The following is an 18,124-nucleotide window of genomic DNA, read 5'->3' on the forward strand; positions in this document are numbered from 1 at the left end:
TGTATGAAATATTTCTCTAAGAACGATCAAGATGGAATCCGTGTACCATTCCCAATTCCATTCTTCAATGATTATATGTATATTCTGTAACAAGAGCTTGTTCAAAGGATTAATAGCTGAAATGAAAGTGTATTAATGGACACAGAAAAAAATAATTATACACCGTCAAGATAGAAAAATGATATTATGAAATTAATATTTCAACTAAAGCTTCCACGAGTAAAAATTTATATTAAAAAGTTTAAAAACATAAATATTACGTAATTGAAATTGAATGAAATGTTAAATTCGTCTCAGTGTTAAGATAAATACCAAATTGACCAAATTGATGAAAATTGTATTTATTTGTTACTGTAGATTTTATTTTTCGTTTCTTTTATGAAATGAAAAATTTTTCAAGACGTATACATTGCAATAATTATATTTTACTGTATTGAAAACTAAATTAGGTTCGTACAGAAAAAGCAATAACGAACGAAAATGTCGACTCTACATTTCTACGATTCTTAATATGAAATGTCGAATTGCAATTTGCATACCCTTTCGATACAAGCATTCTATTTTCCATCAATTAAAAGAATAATCGCGAAAAAACTTTGATTCATGTAAAGAATACAGAATATTTATAAAAAGTTCACTATTTATAAATAACAATTGGGTTGCAAAGGTTATTATATCTCGTAAAAATTACCAACTCTAATAATGAATAATTAGTGATATAGATATATATATTGGAATCATAAATTCAATCTACAATAAAATTAATCATAATATAGCATTTTTCAATGCATCACAAATCTGTGATAATAATGTATACATAAAAGTTATAAATTTGTACACGTTATGGAGAATGAAACAATTGGACTATTTACAACAGTACTTCCAAGCAGTATTTCTGTTGGGAAATATATAAAGAAAAGATATATTTCAGATAGTTGGAATAAACGTCCACTCGTCTTAAATTCAAACAACCCGTGAGTGGACCATTCTTTCTTTCGCAACGCTAATTTATAAAATAAAAAACTATACACGAGTGGTGCTTGTTATTCGTTAAATGAACCACACAGGGTTCCTTTATTAATTAAATCGCGTGCACCCATATTCAATCACGCGCAACGCTAATTTTAATAATGACGTTGAGCCATTCGAGGCTTTGCAGAATCCCAGCTTGCTTCTCGATGATCCTGGTGCAGTGGGCAGCGTTTTGGCCAGCTTTTGGGCATCGAATCGCAACTCTAATTAATAAAAAACGCGTCAAGTCGAGATCGCAACGCTAATTTATAATACAAAAATTCCAAACGCGATTTATAACAATAAAAGCAACCGCGAATGGTGATTATTCGCAACACTACCCTGAAAAGTAAACGCGAAAAATAGTAATTCGCAACGCTAAGAGCAAACCGATCAGTTAATTCGCAATGCTATTCTTAAATAACAATAAAAGCAATCGCGTATGGAATTCGCAACGCTAACCTGAAAAGTAAACGCGAAAAATAGGAATTCGCAACTCTAGAAGCAAACGCGATTATTGTATATTCGCAACTCTATCTTTAATGGAAATATATTTATGTTTCGCAACGCTAATGCAAATCGCGTTGCCCATAAATGCTGGGTCGGGTGCTGGCGCCTTCGGTTGTAGCTACAAACATACATGCACAAAATAAACTAACTACTTCAAGCTACTTCAAACTACAATAATGTGGCACATATGGGGATGAAGTTAAACGTTTTAAATATCGCAACACTACGGGGCAACAACGCGAGAAATCAACAATCGCAATAATTTATAATAGAAAAATTCCAAACGCGACTTGTAACAACAAAAGCAACCGCGAATGATAATTATTCGCAACACTACCCTGAAAAGCAAACGCGAAAAATAGTGATTCGCAACTCTAATTCGCAATCGCGTTTACTAAAAATTCGCAACGCTATTTTTAAAGCAAACTCCCGGTTCCTAGGTTTGCATAAAATCAATCGCGAATCGTGTTTATAAGCAACACTAACATATCAACGCGATGAATATTTGTTCGCAACTCTACGAGCAAACGCGAACATTGTATATTATTCGCAACTCTAACTTAAATCAGGGTGTGATGGCACATGTAAATTCACATGTACTAGCCACAAACTAACTACTTCTAATACTATAGTTGGGGTCGAATTTTGGCATTTAAAGTATTGCAACGCTAAAGAAAAAATCGCACGATTAATCAAGAACGCAACACTAATTTATAGTATGAAAATTGCAAACGCGGTTGACATCCATTATATATATAAAAGAGTAAAAAAGCAACGCGAATCGTGATTGTTCGCAACGCTACCCTGAAAAGCAAACGCGAAAAATAGTATTTCGCAACTCTACAAGTAATCGCGTTTATCAATAATTCGCAACGCTATTTTTAAGCAAACGTTCAGTACCTAAGTTTGCATAAAATACAATCGCGAATCGTTTCTAGTCGCAACACTACCCTGAAAAGGCAACGCGAAAAATAAGAATTCGCAACTCTAGAAGCAAACGCGATTATTGCACATTCGCAACTCTATGGATATTAAAACCGCGAGTTGCCCTGATGGCTGGTATGTATGGTGCAATCATGTATACATGCATACGTGAACCAGCCAACAGAATACAGGGGAGGGATGGCTGGTACGTATGGTGCAATCATGTACCAAGTACATGCATACGTGAGCCAGCCAGAAAAACAAACTAACTACAACTATAGACGAGTTAAGTGACAAAGTAGTAACAGGAATGACTTTCCATCCTGATCCAAAGATGAAGATGAAAAGCCATTTGTTGTAGCCCACTCTTGAAACAATTTGTTAGGGCCTCTTCAGCTCATTGAGAGCCTTTTCTTTCTTCGGCGGTCCTGCCGATGCCTGAAACTTACTGAAGACTTGGCTCGAGATTTTGTGCAATACGTAGTCTTCCAACAATATACGAATTGTTGGTCGAGCATACGTGGTGAATCTCGAGGGGGACGAGCGTTTCGTAAGGGACCTAATCGCGACCGCGAGCGCGAGAGAGCGACTTTAAGAGTCGCGCGATTCGAGAAGTCGAAACTAAAACCGAAACAAACAGCATACGCTGTTTGAATCAGCAAGATTTCTACCCTCGAAATCGTAACTACAGGAACAGAACTGCCACGCGAAAACGCGCCTACCCGAATTACTAATGTGGACAGTCCTGCCCTGACCCTACCTACTTAAATCTAGCACACATACCAGAAAGTTACCTGCCTACCTAACCCTATATTTAAAAAATTGCAAAACTCAATCAAGCAAACAATCACTCCACGGTTCTCATTCTCAATGTCCGGGTGCGACCTAAACTAGAGAGGACTCCCCGGGGTTCCTCCGACACCCGGACATAACACTACATTCATACTCTAAATGTACGTACCATTTTCTGAAATCGACTGACAAAGGCTAGTGATCTTTGCGTACTTATATTATATAGATAAACATTTGTATAGAACCTTTTAATATATGGAATCTAGTCTTTGATAAAATGTATGTACCATTATAGAGAATTGAAAAATATTAAGATTGAAATCTATTAAGATCAACAATTTTTCTAATAAATGGTAAATTGCAATTCGATATTATTACTGATAAAAATCTAATGTTATAAAATTCTGTATGTAAATGACAATTATAAAAATATCTGAAACGACGCACTTCCACAACCTAACCACACACACACACACACATGTGGACAGTACGTCGCGCACGACTCACTAACCAATGTCAGTCGTCAATATATCATTGAATTGTTATAAATAAAATCATCGTGCCTCGTTGCCTTCGCTCGTGCAAATAGCACCTGGGCATGTGCACGAACTTGGGTAACGAACACGGAAAAATTAGTCTGAAAATCCTGACTAGAACAACTGGTTAATAGCTAAACGGTATTTCGTATTTAATTTTTAGTTAAAATGACTCGACTTTTTATATGTAATATATCAATAATAAAATACGTTAATATTGAAAAATACTATTATTCAATAAAACTATTATAATTGAAATTTAATTATTTTAAATGAAAGTCTTTAAGATTTCATGATAAAATAATTTACTTTAAAAATTGAAATGAATTCATTAAATTGTTATTAAAAATATTCAATTATCCTTGGTCGATTCTGTCGTCAAAGTAAATTTTTTAAAAGATGAAACTCGTATAAAATGCATGTTACTTTGACTAAAAAATCGACCTGTCGCGAAATGCCTTCTTGCACGTTAAATACATCATATGATGTATTAATTAAGTGAACGATCAATATTTAATAATTTATATTAATGTTGTAAATATTATTGTACAATGTCATATTATCATTCATATTCTACTCGATCATGTGATAAATAAAATTAATAAAAATATTTCATATATTTTATACAAATTGTGTTATATATATTTGTAAAAATTTTATAATAATCATAATGTGTAATATTTATTTGTAGCATTAAGAAACGCGAGTGCAAGAAGACCCTAAAACCTGATCTAAAAAATATATTGATGTTACTACTCACGGGTATTGAAAATACCCGTGGTCGCTTAACTCGTCAAAAATAGCAAGTATACAACTGGTCACCCGTGTTGATTTGGATCTTTCATCCTACAACATGATTGGGGACCAGAGGAACAAAAGTCACATGCGACTCACTAATGATGATTAGAAGTTCTCGAAGTCATCCATCAGTCAGCATGATCCTGCTGGTTAGGTTCAGGTTCAGGTCCAGGATCAGGTCCAGATACTGTAAGAAAAATGCAAGAAAACAATTAGAATTTATTGTTAAAATTATAAAGATTTTTAATTAACAAATTTGAAAGTATAAATTTATACTTACGTTGTTCGCTCGTGGTCCATCGCCCGATACCCCCCCGGGTACTGCTGCTGGTTTCCAGAATGAGGTCCAGAGACTGTAAGAAAACTGTAAAAAAAACAATTAGAATCTATTCTTAAAACTGTAGAGATTTTTAATTAAACATTTGAAAGTATAAATTTATACTTACATTGTTTGCTCGTGGAGCATCGCCCAATAGTCCTCTTCGGCGATGCACTGACTCTAATTCCGGTAAAGAGGAGTTTAAATTTCAAATTGAAAAAATAATTAATTTGATTAGAAAATATTAAATTAGAGTACCGCGACCGAAGATTGAAATCGGCGAACAAATGATTCTATTATCGCGATTCAAAAAACAAGGAGAGCCACGATGCTCTGGAAGTAATTTAAAACTGCGTAAGAAACACTGATTCTATTATCGCGTTTGCCTAACACCGAAAACGACAACGTACTTGGGGTCACTTTGCCCCGAGAAACAAACTTGTTGCTACGCACAAGCACTGAATCTACCGGCCGCATTGCGCGCGGCCAACAAATTTCCTGGAAAGAAAAACCTGGAAAGAAAGGGACAGGAGACAAGAAATACAACAAGCACACGTGTGCTTTTCCTATCAGTTTTCTCTTTTCATTTCCTTACTAGAGTTCGACAACAGAAACACTGCTTTACATAGTACTGCTGTTTACACAGTTTGTCACGTAAAAGGTTAATGCCACGAAGGCGAAATATTCTCAATCAATGAGAATTTCGACGATAAAATATTATCTACAACTTATAAATATTATATCACCAAATTTCATAATTAGAGTTGTAAGCATGATCATGTTTACTTTATCGAATGTTAGGATATCCCGTAATTTTTATAAATATTCCGAAATTTGCAAGAATTAAAATTTGTTGGTTATTTATGCTTGAATAGCATATTCCAACTACGCAGTTACTAAGTTTACTGAAACTTGTATCGAAATATATATGGAAATTGCAATTACAACAATTCATAAAGAAAGGAATATAAACAATCAATTAAATAAATAACGCTCGGAAATATTCAATCGCGATCAGAATACAGTTAAATATAAATTATTCCAATTTATCGTTGATATCTACCGACGCCATTTCTGTATACTTCGATATGTATCGAAGTGGATAAAAAGTTTGTTAACGATTTTCGTATTTTATCTTAACAATGACCGATTAGAGAATTATAATCATGCTTGCAACGAATGATTTAATAAAGAAATAAAAATATATAAATATTAATATACCCATTAATTTTTGTTATAGTTGTTTAAACGTTACCAATATTCCCTCCAAAATTTGTCGAGTTGCCTGCCATCTGTATGGTGTCGTTTACGCGCCAATGAAAGTTCCCATGGCGTCGGATTTCAATCAGAGACTGCAACAGAAATAAAATACAAATCAAATCATAATTAAACAATAATTGATAATAATGAGGCAATATATCAAAAGGTTAGAAATACGTACTTCGTTGGTCGCGATACGCCGACATGTCTTGTATTTCGAAAGGGAATTCCTTGATTTCGAATTCCAATAAGAGACTGTAACAGAAACGAAATAAAGATCCATTAAAGTACATAAACGTTTATTGTAATTAAGTAATAAATGGAAACCGTATGACAAGAGATCGTAATTAAAACGCGAGTTGTAATAATGACGAAATATGAATAGGTTAGAATTACGCACCTCGGTCGCGAAACACCGGTACGTCTTGACGCGTCTTACCACGTTAATCGTCAGAGTACAAATGGCGACACCTCGGTAACGCTCGCGAATTGGGGGGCGGGGTGGGGGAAGGGCCGATGTCTCGCGAAGCTTGTATTACGAATCCGAGGAATGCCTCGGATAGAAACCACGAATACAAACAAATGAACGAAGGACGAGGATAGAATTCACAACTTGGTAGGAAAAAGGACAAAATTTCTCGGTTACTTACCAGAACAACGTATAATACCTTGACTTTAGAATCATATTGATGGATGGCGATACATATAACGTACAAATTAAATATAACTCACACTTTTGTCGATTTATAATAGCAGATGACAGGATTCTTGAATTTGTTAACATTATTCACTTCGACGATTACATGCAAATTATTTACAACTTTAACTAGTCAAAGAATCGCGAATAATTTGTACTTCTCAACTCATATGCATTTACACACAACTAGCCTGTTTGCCTATCACACTAATTCAATGAGTTTCCACCATCCATGAGAAGAGGCCGCTAAAATCACCTCCGAATTTTCAGGTCGGTATGGCAGACAGATTGGGCCACGAAAGTCCATAAGGTAAAAAGTCTACTCGTATACCTGGTCTGTGATAAAGATCTTCTGTGACCAACGATCGTTGGTCGACGAAGAAACAAACGAAAGTGCAACCAATGAAAGATGCACAACCAACGAAGAGAGTTGAAAGAATTTTCAAAAGAATTTGTCTTCAAATAAAAATAACCTACCTAATATAATGGTTAACCAAACACTTGCTTAACTATAAATCTAAATTCGTTTATTATATCAAGAAACAATTCTAAATTCGCAGCCATTAGCTCGGTGTCACCCACGAAGAATAACTTTTCTATCGTGGGTGACACCGATTACCAGGTCTCACCACGTGGAGGTTGCTGCGAGTGGAGACCCGAAGGGAGATAGATGGAATCCAGGTTCCATCGATCTCCCTTTTACATCCTTAGAAACTAGATTAGCTATGCCAAGTAATTATTTTGTTTAAAAGAGGGACGAAGCTAAATTGTGGGAGACGCGACGCGACGCGATGCTGAACCGTGCAGCAGATCTTCGGATCGAATCGACACTACCCTTGGTAGATTGATTTCTATTTCTAGAAATCGATCTATCATTGGCAGGCGACTAGATCTTTCGGACAAACTGGACGGCCGATCACATGTTTCGTTCGACGAAACAGCGGTGACCGAAGCAAGAAACGAGAGAACGAGTCGAGAGAAGCTACTTGTTAAATAATTACTTGGCATACGCAGATACACTAGAGACTTAAAATTAATGTCGAAGCTCAAGTCTAGTCAAGTTGAAGCTAAAATTCGGACGATAGAAGGAAACAAAGTTGCTTGTACCAAGCAATTATGTGGTTAAAAAGAGGGATGAAGCTAAATCGTGGGATACGCGACGCGATGCTGTACCGTGCAGCGGATCCGAGGATCGAACCTACTGCCCTTGCTAACTCGATCTCAACAAGAAAACAGAGAACTGCAACCCCGAATCGAGGTCTCCATTTCTCCAACGCAACCCGCCGGGAGCCCGAAGGACCCGACTTAGGCTGTCTGACAAAGAGAGAGTACCTGAGACAGGGTCGACTTCCGCTGGAAGGTATGCGTTTCCGCAGAATACGGAAACTCCACACCTTCCAGCGAAGTGCCGTTTTCCCTCAATCAAGCTTACCAAGGGAAGGCGATTAGATCTTTCGGACCAGATACACGGCCGATCACATGTTTCAATTGATGAAACAGCGGTGACCGAAGCTAGGAACGAGGGAACGAGAGAACGAGAAGCTACTTATTGAATAATTGCTTGGTACAGACGCGGAGATACATATAATAAAGAAATCTTTGACGTTAATTTTAAGATTCGCGACGAAGCTTAAATCTAACCAACTTAGAATTAAATGTCCCTCGGCGGATGTGGCGTACTCCCTCGATGTCCCTGCGAATAATCTGAAACTAAAATTGATACTCATATTAATGATATACGAAAGAAAATTTAATAAACACCATGCAAACTAGACGAAGCGATGGAACAATTAGTCATGCTGATGTACCTAAAAGTGAGAATCTATAAGATTCTCGATGCTAGAACTACCTAAGGAAATGTACAAAATTTACACATGTTACGAACAAAGTATTCTACCTATACTTGCGTAACGAGAGTATAAAGGCGAAGTAAAATTGTGACTGATTACAAAAATTGACCGAAGAACCATACAAACTTCAAAGATGAACAGAAACAAAGATTGAAAATCCAACGCAGAATTGAAAATCCAACGATGAAATCAAAGAATGGAAATACCCAAGAATCAAACAAAATATCTTAGCGAAGTAGAATAAGAATAAAAATCTTATTCTAATCAGTGACATCGAAATTCATAAAATAATATACAAACAAAATACATAAAATAATATGGAAACAAAAATGGTACATGATCCAACACAATTATGTCAATCCAAAAAATAAGTCAGAAGTAGAATTAGAGGAGGAAAACATAATAACCAAATAAAACCGGACAGTAAAACAACACCGAATTATGACCAAACAAATAAAATAAACTGGTCAGTTTTGTGATAATAATATAAATAAGTAAAGTGGGCTTACTACTTGTTGAGCATTAGTTACCATTACCAAGGAAGCAGTACCAGAGGTCCAGCTGTAACATAAGAAACGAGTCGTAATTTAGCAAAAGTGTTAGACAGTTCCATAACGTTGAATTGGTATTAAACGACAAAATAGAAGTGGGGGGAGCAATTTTAAATAGTTCTTACCAGTGTTCATCACGGTCCGGCACTGGTCAGTAGTGGTCAGTCGTCGGATTTCCACTGGTCAGCACTGGTCAGTAGTGGTCAGTCCTGGTCAGTCCTGATCACTCCTGGTCCCCCCAGTGGTCACCGCTCCACGAATGGCCTGACTTCGGCCCGCGAGACCCGATGCTCCAGGGGAACTGAAGAATTTTTGTCCAGCGGTAGCCTTCCAGTGGGGAAGTTGAAGAGTGGGGAGACAATGTCAATGTGAAGAGTTAAGAACCGCTTGGTCTAGAGAACAATACTATTTCAATTGGTCCCATCTCTTGACCCTTTCTGGATCTTCACTGGACCGCTGACCTTAATGTCAACCTCACTGTTGACCACCAGTGACCATAAGCTAGCCATTAATCGACCCATTAAAAGCATTACGAAGATTAAAGCCTTCTTACAAGGATCCCCTTATAATTTGATGCATGGTCTTTTTAACATTTTGTTCCACTTTGGAGGAGAGTATCTTATGTTATAAGACACTCGTGGTACAGCGATAGCGTTCATCCCACTAACGATAGGTTTCGAAAGCAAGAAAGAAAGACTCCCATTCGCCTTCTTTCTTGAATTCTCGAAGCTGTCCATGCGTAAATACATGTGAGCTGCGGTATACGTATCATTGAGATACATCCTTAGCTATTTTAATAATCTTGAAATTTTTAAATAATCTTAATCGATTAATTACTTCAATGAAATTAATCGATTAATGTCCAATTATGAACCGTACAGCTTTAATTCCGTTAAAAAATAATAAAATTTCTGTAATTTAATTTTCTGTCTCACTTCCTCTTGTGTTCATTTCTAAATCTGTTGGTAACGTTGCGAGTGGCACGGAAATGGTAATGGGGTTCTAGAGCCCCAGAGAAACGGGCCAAAAAAATACATTAGGTGAAAGGTCTACTCGTATACCTTGTCTGTGGTGAAAAGTCTATTCGTATACCTCGTCTGTGCTGAAATCTTTTTTAAAAATTTACTAACAGTCGAACGGAATCTCCAATCTGCATAGTGCTGCCATCTATTGCTGCATCATACGTAATAATATAGAAAAAAGTATCTTTAATTGTTACCATCGACATACTTTAATGTACATAAAATTTTATTATAAACAAGAAAAATAACAATATAATTTTCACATATTATACCAAAGACCAGATTTATATCACAATACCAAAAGTATATGTATACAAAAAGTAAAAAATGCTAAATATCATGCTGCTTGTTTTCCATAAAATGTTAAGAAATCGTGTAATAAACATAGATGGATTTCAATATATTGTAATACAATTTTATCTTGTATCTGCAACAAATCCATTTACATTTGATAATATTAATTCCTCTCATAAAATAATGTATCCGTAAAAATACATTACAGAATATATTTTTCTTTAATAATGTAACAGATATCTGTTACACAAGATTAATAGTGTATGCGTTGTTTAATAAGACAGTAGATAGTGGCGTCTTTATATATTGTTAATTTTGGTATTTGCTTTCGTTTGTTATCTGGTCCCGTTGGACAAAGTACAAAAGCTTGTGATATTTTTAAAATAGTATGAAATTAGATATAGTACACACATGTTCATCTTGTTAAGTGTTTATTCGACACACAAATATATACAATTGCTCGAGGAGTGTCGAGTGACACTCGATACGTCTCGTTTGGTCCATTCGTGGTGTTGGGTTCGTTTCGACGAATTTTGCTCGGTTATGCTAAGGGTGAACGGAGAAAGAAGGGAATAAAGAAGAAAAGAACTTGTGGATCAGTTGCTGCTCGTCAGTCCGTTTGTCGTTTCCACGGAGTTCGAACGTCTTTTAGCCATTATGAATGTAACGAAGAAAGTAATGTCCAGATTGGACAACGGTAACACGGCGGAGTGTCAATTGACTTTACGATTATTAGACATGTTGCAAAAAACACAGTACGAGCTTGTTCAAGAGAATGGTCAACGTCGTTTAACTGCACCGGAGATCGCTCGTGGGGAGAAACAACGCATAAAAGGCGCCGAGATTTTTCTCGGACGTTTGCCGCGCGATTGTTACGAAGATGAATTGATGCCGATTCTCCAGTCGGTCGGTCGTTTGATCGAACTGCGATTAATGCTTGACTTTTCCGGATCTACCCGCGGTTACGCGTTCGCATTGTTCGAGAGTTCGAAGATCGCTAGAATGGCGTGCACGAAACTCAACGGTTACGAGATCAGACCTGGCCATCATATCGGTGTCGTGAAATCGGTCGATAATTGCCGGCTGTTTTTCGGCGGAGTGCCGAAGGACAAAAGCAAAGAAGAATTCTTGGAGGAACTGAACAAAATCCTCGACGGGATCATCGATATTTATTTGTACCCAAGTGGCCACAATAAAGCGCAGAATCGAGGTTTCATCTTCGTCGAGTTTAAGGATCACAGAGCCGCCGCGATGGCAAGAAGGAAATTAATACCTGGGAAAGTTATGTTATGGGAGCACGAAATTGCAGTCGATTGGGCCGATCCTGAGCCCGGGGATCCCATTGACGAGGAAATTATGGAAACGGTAAGATTTTAACACGCTCGCTACGACCATTCGCTTGGAAAATCGTCCGCCGCGGACCGCGCTTCTGTTTTGTTGTAATATTTCTCGTTTTTCTGCATGCTTTCGATTATTTATTTATTTATTCATTTTTAGTAGATACTGGTTGTTTCTAAGGCTTCTTTAATAACGCAATTAAAGTTTTATGTCGACCGGATAGAATTATTCTTTAAAGCGTCGGTGTACTATAAAAATATCAATTTGTTAAATTTTACAAAAAAAATAAGTTTTTGCTAAAACAAAAAAATCATCAGAGTAATCTCCAATTTTAAACGTTGAATATTTTCTATTCGTGGTTAAATCTGTTGTACTACAGAAATTGATTATACTTGATATTCAATGGTCTCAGGTTACTGCTCTCTTCGTGCGAAATCTGTGTATAGACACGCCGCAACAGAAAATTCGAGAGATATTTCAGAAGACCACAAAAATCCCGGTATTGAAGTTAAAAAAAATTAATCACTTTGCGTTCATCCATTACGAAAATCGTCGAACAGCTCAGACCGTAATGAACATTATGACACGTACGTATATCTGCTATTTTCGTTTTATTGTCTGTCGTGCGTGTGTCGCTAAAAGAATTGAAAAAATTAGAACCGAATGGCGTCGCTGAGACCGAAGGTTGGGAAATACGTTGGGCAAAACCAATCGGAGCGACTAAAATTTTGGAAAGACAACGATGCATCAACGAGGCGGTGGCAAAGTCGTATTCCGGTAAATGCGAACGAAATCATGGCAAGCATTCTTTGACGAAAAAATTGAACAGCCCACCTTGCACGGTGGATGTAAACGATAACTTTATAAAAGATGTATCCTCGGAACATATGATCACTTTGCAAAAGTTTATTGAAAAGAAGTTCAACGCGTCGTGCGTTTTCAACTGCGCATATATCGAAGGCATGTTTACGTGCAAAGTAAGACATTATTCTATTTTCTTAATCCGATATTCGTTGTTCGAAGTTATCGACCATCGATTTACTATGTTTTCCTAGATAACTATTCTCAAAGATGAGAAATTTCTTTGCGAGTATCACGGAGATTTGATGCCCACGAAACAAAATGCGATCGTCGAAGCCTGTTCGCAGATATATCATTTTATTTCCACTAGATTTCATAATTTTAGTAAGTACTTTCTTTTTTACTGAATTTATATGAGCTTCCGTGGAATTTCCCCATAGCAACGACAATCTCGAACGATTATTTTCGCTAGAGCCTCGTGCCGTGAAGGGTAGCCATGTAAACAAGTAATTTGATACCCCGAGGCTTGTTTTGACGCGTTCAACGCAGCCCGTATTCACGGAATCAATCCTTTTCTTAAATTGCAGAATGCTTGTTCGTTTTAACATTCGTTGCTCTCGAATATCTACGTTGTTTCTGTTCAATCCCATGACGTACGATGTAATTACAAATAATTCTGCAAATATACATATTACTACTATAATTGGATTAATTTTAATTGGCCGCTTAAGGAGGTATTTTCATCTGGCGCGTCGTTTTCTGGATGATATTTAAAATTTCAAATGAATCCAATTATAGTAGCAAGAAATTAAAAATTCATATTTCAAGAGGCTACAGGAATATTTGTATGTAATCGTCTCGTGTATTTTTATGGTTGTTACTACTAACAACGTATCAACAACATTTCAAGGCAATCTTAATTTATGCAGGGCGTCCCGCGAATTTTCCGTCGAACTGTGTGAACTTAACCTACAAGCGAAAAAGAGAAATAGCATTTTGCCATTCGATTTTTATGTATGGGTTACTTTAATATAAAAATAAAAGAACTAAAATAGAATTATTGAAACTTGGATTTACGAAATGGAATATGGTTCATAATTTTTTTTTTATATGATAAAAAACTTAATTCTAAATTAAATTCTCGTAGTTTGGCGGAAAAATCTCGGGACATATTTCGAAAAAGATTCTATAAAGATTCGTAAAATGCAAATAATGGTAAGTAAATATGTTGGTGTTTCCTTTCTTTGTTTTCAGTGATGCAACAAAATGAGCTCGTTTACATGAACCAGAAGTTAGGCAATCATCCAGCAATTGGATCGGAACTTCGCTGGGCTAATAAAACGAACTCTTACTAGATTCTCAAATAATTCATTACTCAACCTTGCAAAGATCATACATATTATTTATAACGTAGAGATCCGAAAGCATGATAGTGAAGATCGAGAAAATTTTAGAAACTCGAATTTAAATGTACGATTACGTTTAAATCTGTAACGTTAAATTAAAATTCATTGTAAACAAATATTTTTATACGTCGAATTGAGTCTTAATTCAGTTTCTGAAAGATGTTCGAGGAAACGATTCGATTTTGATTTAATTATTTTATAAATAAGGAGCACGTTTTTAATAATCGTAGAAAATACACATTGCAGAATATCGTGCGACTATTTCTACTCGATGAAAGAGATTTTCCACTATGATATTTGTAAAAAAATAAAGCTTAGAGCAGGCGTGACTTTTAATACTGAAGCTTGGAAAAAATGAACTGTATGCTAATTCAGAAAATCTGGCAATCGCAGGTTCTCTACGTTAACATTATATACCTAAAATATTAAATTATCTATTTCAATATTGTAATAATATTACTATTGTTTGAACTATATATATATATATTATAAATTGGTTATTTGTGAGTTGCTTAAAGATTCGATTGAAATCTAATCAATATAATTTTTAATTATTGTTAACTGAATGTGGAACACGACGTAGGAATTAAATACCATTTTATTTTTTTATGTTTAAAGGCGTATTTGAACTTACAATACGCAAACGTACCACGTTTAGTTTTGTACGATTACTTTATAAAATTGTAATTTACAACAACATCGAAATAAATGATCATATTGAAACATTAGTTCAATTCATTGAATTTGTTTAGTTGTATAATGAAAAGCTATCGTCAAGAAGTAACATTATTCGATCGTCGGGGGTTAGGTTGTAATCCGAAAGAGTACGATCGTTTTCTAAATAATAACCTTGAATCCAAAGCCTCATTCTCTCTGGTTTCCATTTTCTATGTCTTTCGTACAAAACTTTAGCAAGCCGTTGCTTTAGATATCCAATTGTTTCTGAATAGGATATCCGTATTTCCAAATTTGGACCATCCAATCTGCATATCGTCACAACCGGTTGACATCTGCATTTATTCTTTATAATAAATCACATTAAGCTCCGTTTTAAACTATTTCATAGTTTAAAATAAATATTTTACCATCTTATACGAGAGACATTTCCTTGGAAGAGCTTGAAATTGTAAACTAGTTTCAATACCAATATAGCTGCAAGTAAATTAATAAACTAATTGCGTTATAAAGTGTAAGGGGACGCTATAAACAGTAATCAATTTTATTCAAATTTGTTTAAATTCTGATTTGGAATTTTATTGGGGTTAAATTCTGCAATTAGCCAATTTACTTTCTTTACTCGCACCAAACTTCAGTTTATTTCAATGTTAAAAGATGAATATTATTTAAATTGTTTTTTTTTTTAAATGGACAAAGTCATTTTACAGCTTGTTAATAATTACTCGAAAATCGACCTCGTGATCTAGACATTGGTAGTAAAACAGCGGTGTAATCCTCGAGTATTTTTCGTACAGTTTCGTTATCAGTATTGTCGGTACGATTATTGGGTCTCATACAGCGGATAAGTTGTGTTGTTTCGGCCGTACACCCACTAATTGTTTGGCCCATTTCTATGGAAAATATTTCGTGCGTATAATCGAGTAATTTTGCAACCAAACAATCGAGGACTGTATCTTTCGGTATTTCCCCGTATCCGCTTTGCGTGCACTCTTTGATAATAACATTCATCCAACCCCAGTCTTCCCACTGTTCGGTGTACTTGACGTGCTGATTTTCTAATTGATACGTCAAATGAGCACGGTATCTGTGCAATGATAAAAAAAAAAAGTTATTTAATTATAGTGAAAAACGAGTAGTTGGTTTTACAATAGGTGAACATTTTATTATAGTAGAGTTCCTCGGCAGAGACGATAAAGGAAAGACGACTCTTTCTCTCGTTTCTCTGCGATTCGTTTAAAATTATTGGAAAAAGGAGACGTTCCACTCACTCACCCCCAGTTCAACGGATTCTTCTCGAACTTCACATTTTTAAGGTTGTTGAGATATGCGAACATACTGTAATCGATAAATTTAATTTGGTTGTAATCGAAGTAGAGGTTTTCCAAATTGGGAAGCAACTGAAAGACAGCGTAGTCGATTACTTCGATAAAATTGAACGACAAGTCGAGGGTTCTCAAGTTTGGCGTGTACATGAACCAGTCTCTCGGCACTATTCTCAATTTATTGCCCCATAGTATGAGCTTCTCGAGCTTTAGGAGGCCCACGAATGCCAACGATTCTATGGTTTCTATACCTGATTCGTGTAAATCCAAATTAACAAGGATTGCGCCGAATTTCGCGAACGCGTGTCTGCAAACAAACACGAACGTATTTAGACATCGATTCTCTATTATTATTTACCTCTTAACGCGTTAAACGCCTTGGTACCGACACTATTAAATTAAAAAAATATACAGGGTGCTTGGCCACCCCTGGGAAAAATTTTAATGGGGGATTCTAGAGACCAAAATTAGACGAAAATCAAGAATACCAATTTGTTGATGGAAGCTTCGTTAAAAAGTTATTAGAAATTAAATTCAAAAATTTCAAATCGTTCTGGAAAAATTATTTTCGGTTGCGGGGGTCAATTGCAAGCATTTTTGGTCAACAGACATACCCCCGAAATCCTACTCAGTTTCGAGAAAAAAATTCCTTACCGAAAATATAATTTCTGGCCAGAAATGTATGCCCGAATTTTCATGCGAATCTTTAAAACGTCATAACTTCTGAACAGATTGGACGATTTTAATGTTTAAAAAAGCAAACTACGCGTATTTTGATGGAGAATATGTACAAATCGCAAAAATATACGAAAAGTTGGTCCTTGACCCCGCAAAATGAGAAAAACCTCATAAAAATGGTCCAATTTTCAAACAGCCATAACTCCTACAATTGTGAATATATTTCAATGAAACTTTTTTCCGAAGTAGAGCTTATGGGTACCTACAAAAAAGTATTAGACAACTTTTCTGTAGGGCGTCAAACAAAATTACTAAAAATGAAAAAGGCATTTTTAAGAAAAATCGACAGGGGGTAGGTGCATAAATTTTTCGACGAAAAAAAAAAATTTCAAATCGTTCTAAAAAAAATATTTTTGGCTGCAAGGGTCAATTACAATCATTTTTGGTGAATAGACATACCCTCGAAATCCTACCCACTTTCGAAACAAAAATTCGAGAAGGTGTTGAAAGTTTTGGGTGAAAAAAAAGACTTTCGAATCGTCTTGGAAAAATTATTTTTAGTTGCAGGGGTCAATTGCAAGCATTTTTGGTCAACAGACATACCTCCGAAATCCTACTCAGTTTCGAGAAAAAAATTCAGTACGGTCGGAACTTTAAACATTAATAACTGTTTAACGAAGCCTTAATCAACAAATTGGTATTCTTGATTTTCGTCTTACTTTTGCCTCTAGAATCCCCCATTACAATTTTTTCCCAGGGGTGGCTGAACACCCTGTATAAATCTTTTTCAATAGATTTTATAGAAACGTTTTAAACAAAAATGGTGGTTTCGCTCGGCGTTTATACGTTAATAGATATTTCTATTCCCTTACCTTTGTATATTTGGTATGTTCGAATCAGATATTTTAATATCCGTAATGTTGCTCTTCGTTTTCTCCAACGGTTTCAAATTCGTCAGTTCGGTACACGTAAGCGTCACGGTATCGTCTCGTTTTCTGTTAACAATTTTGCAATTCGTCGAATCTGTCGCGGCGTTTGCCAATAAATTAAAAATAATAAAAATTAATAGACGCTCCATGATACGCGAGAGACAAAAGCCAGAGCCTGGAGCGCGAGCATTTAATTAACTGAACGTTCTCGATGCCTCGTATGATACTAAACCGAATCGCGTGGGCGGCGTATCCTTCGTTTCGCGTTATAATTTCCTCTTTCGATAAAGAAATGGTATGACGCAGTCAAATTAAAGGAAGCCGACATCGTGGATCGTTTTTTTTTTCTTTTTACTATATTTCTATTGTAACTCCCGCTATTAATTAACTTGATAACTGAATAGCATC

General features: G+C 35.8%; 2 protein-coding genes across 2 annotated transcripts; one reads left to right on the forward strand and one right to left on the reverse strand.

Annotated features, from left to right (window-relative positions):
- The first annotated feature begins 11,221 nt into the window (after positions 1-11,221).
- On the forward strand, positions 11,222-14,058 carry LOC143341360 (putative RNA-binding protein 46). The gene is made up of 5 exons (XM_076764246.1): positions 11,222-11,929; positions 12,315-12,489; positions 12,560-12,879; positions 12,958-13,087; positions 13,958-14,058. The coding sequence occupies exons 1-5, from the start codon at positions 11,222-11,224 to the stop codon at positions 14,056-14,058; spliced, it is 1,434 nt and encodes a 477-aa protein (XP_076620361.1).
- A 631-nt stretch (positions 14,059-14,689) lies between these two features.
- On the reverse strand, positions 14,690-17,923 carry LOC143341200 (uncharacterized). Its single transcript, XM_076763933.1, has 3 exons — positions 17,660-17,923; positions 16,060-16,416; positions 14,690-15,871 (listed from the first exon to the last, which is right to left on the reverse strand). The coding sequence occupies exons 1-3, from the start codon at positions 17,863-17,865 to the stop codon at positions 15,499-15,501; spliced, it is 936 nt and encodes a 311-aa protein (XP_076620048.1). The 5' UTR covers positions 17,866-17,923; the 3' UTR covers positions 14,690-15,498.
- Between the last annotated feature and the right edge of the window lie 201 nt (positions 17,924-18,124).

This window comes from Colletes latitarsis, chromosome 4 (genome assembly GCF_051014445.1).
Source record: "Colletes latitarsis isolate SP2378_abdomen chromosome 4, iyColLati1, whole genome shotgun sequence".
NCBI lineage: Eukaryota > Metazoa > Arthropoda > Insecta > Hymenoptera > Colletidae > Colletes > Colletes latitarsis.

What these genes read in the sequence shown, in the direction of transcription:
- LOC143341360 (XM_076764246.1), top strand. Translation starts at nt 11,222, where the DNA reads ATGAATGTAACGAAGAAAGTAATGTCCAGATTGGACAACGGTAACACG. An exon ending in CGTAATGAACATTATGACAC is followed by an intron (nt 12,490 to 12,559) that starts GTACGTATATCT and finishes TGAAAAAATTAG; the next exon opens with AACCGAATGGCGTCGCTGAG. An exon ending in CACTAGATTTCATAATTTTA is followed by an intron (nt 13,088 to 13,957) that starts GTAAGTACTTTC and finishes CTTTGTTTTCAG; the next exon opens with TGATGCAACAAAATGAGCTC.
- LOC143341200 (XM_076763933.1), bottom strand. Translation starts at nt 17,865, where the DNA reads ATGGAGCGTCTATTAATTTTTATTATTTTTAATTTATTGGCAAACGCC. An exon ending in AACATACCAAATATACAAAG is followed by an intron (nt 16,417 to 17,659) that starts GTAAGGGAATAG and finishes GTTTGTTTGCAG; the next exon opens with ACACGCGTTCGCGAAATTCG. An exon ending in AAGAATCCGTTGAACTGGGG is followed by an intron (nt 15,872 to 16,059) that starts GTGAGTGAGTGG and finishes ATCATTGCACAG; the next exon opens with ATACCGTGCTCATTTGACGT.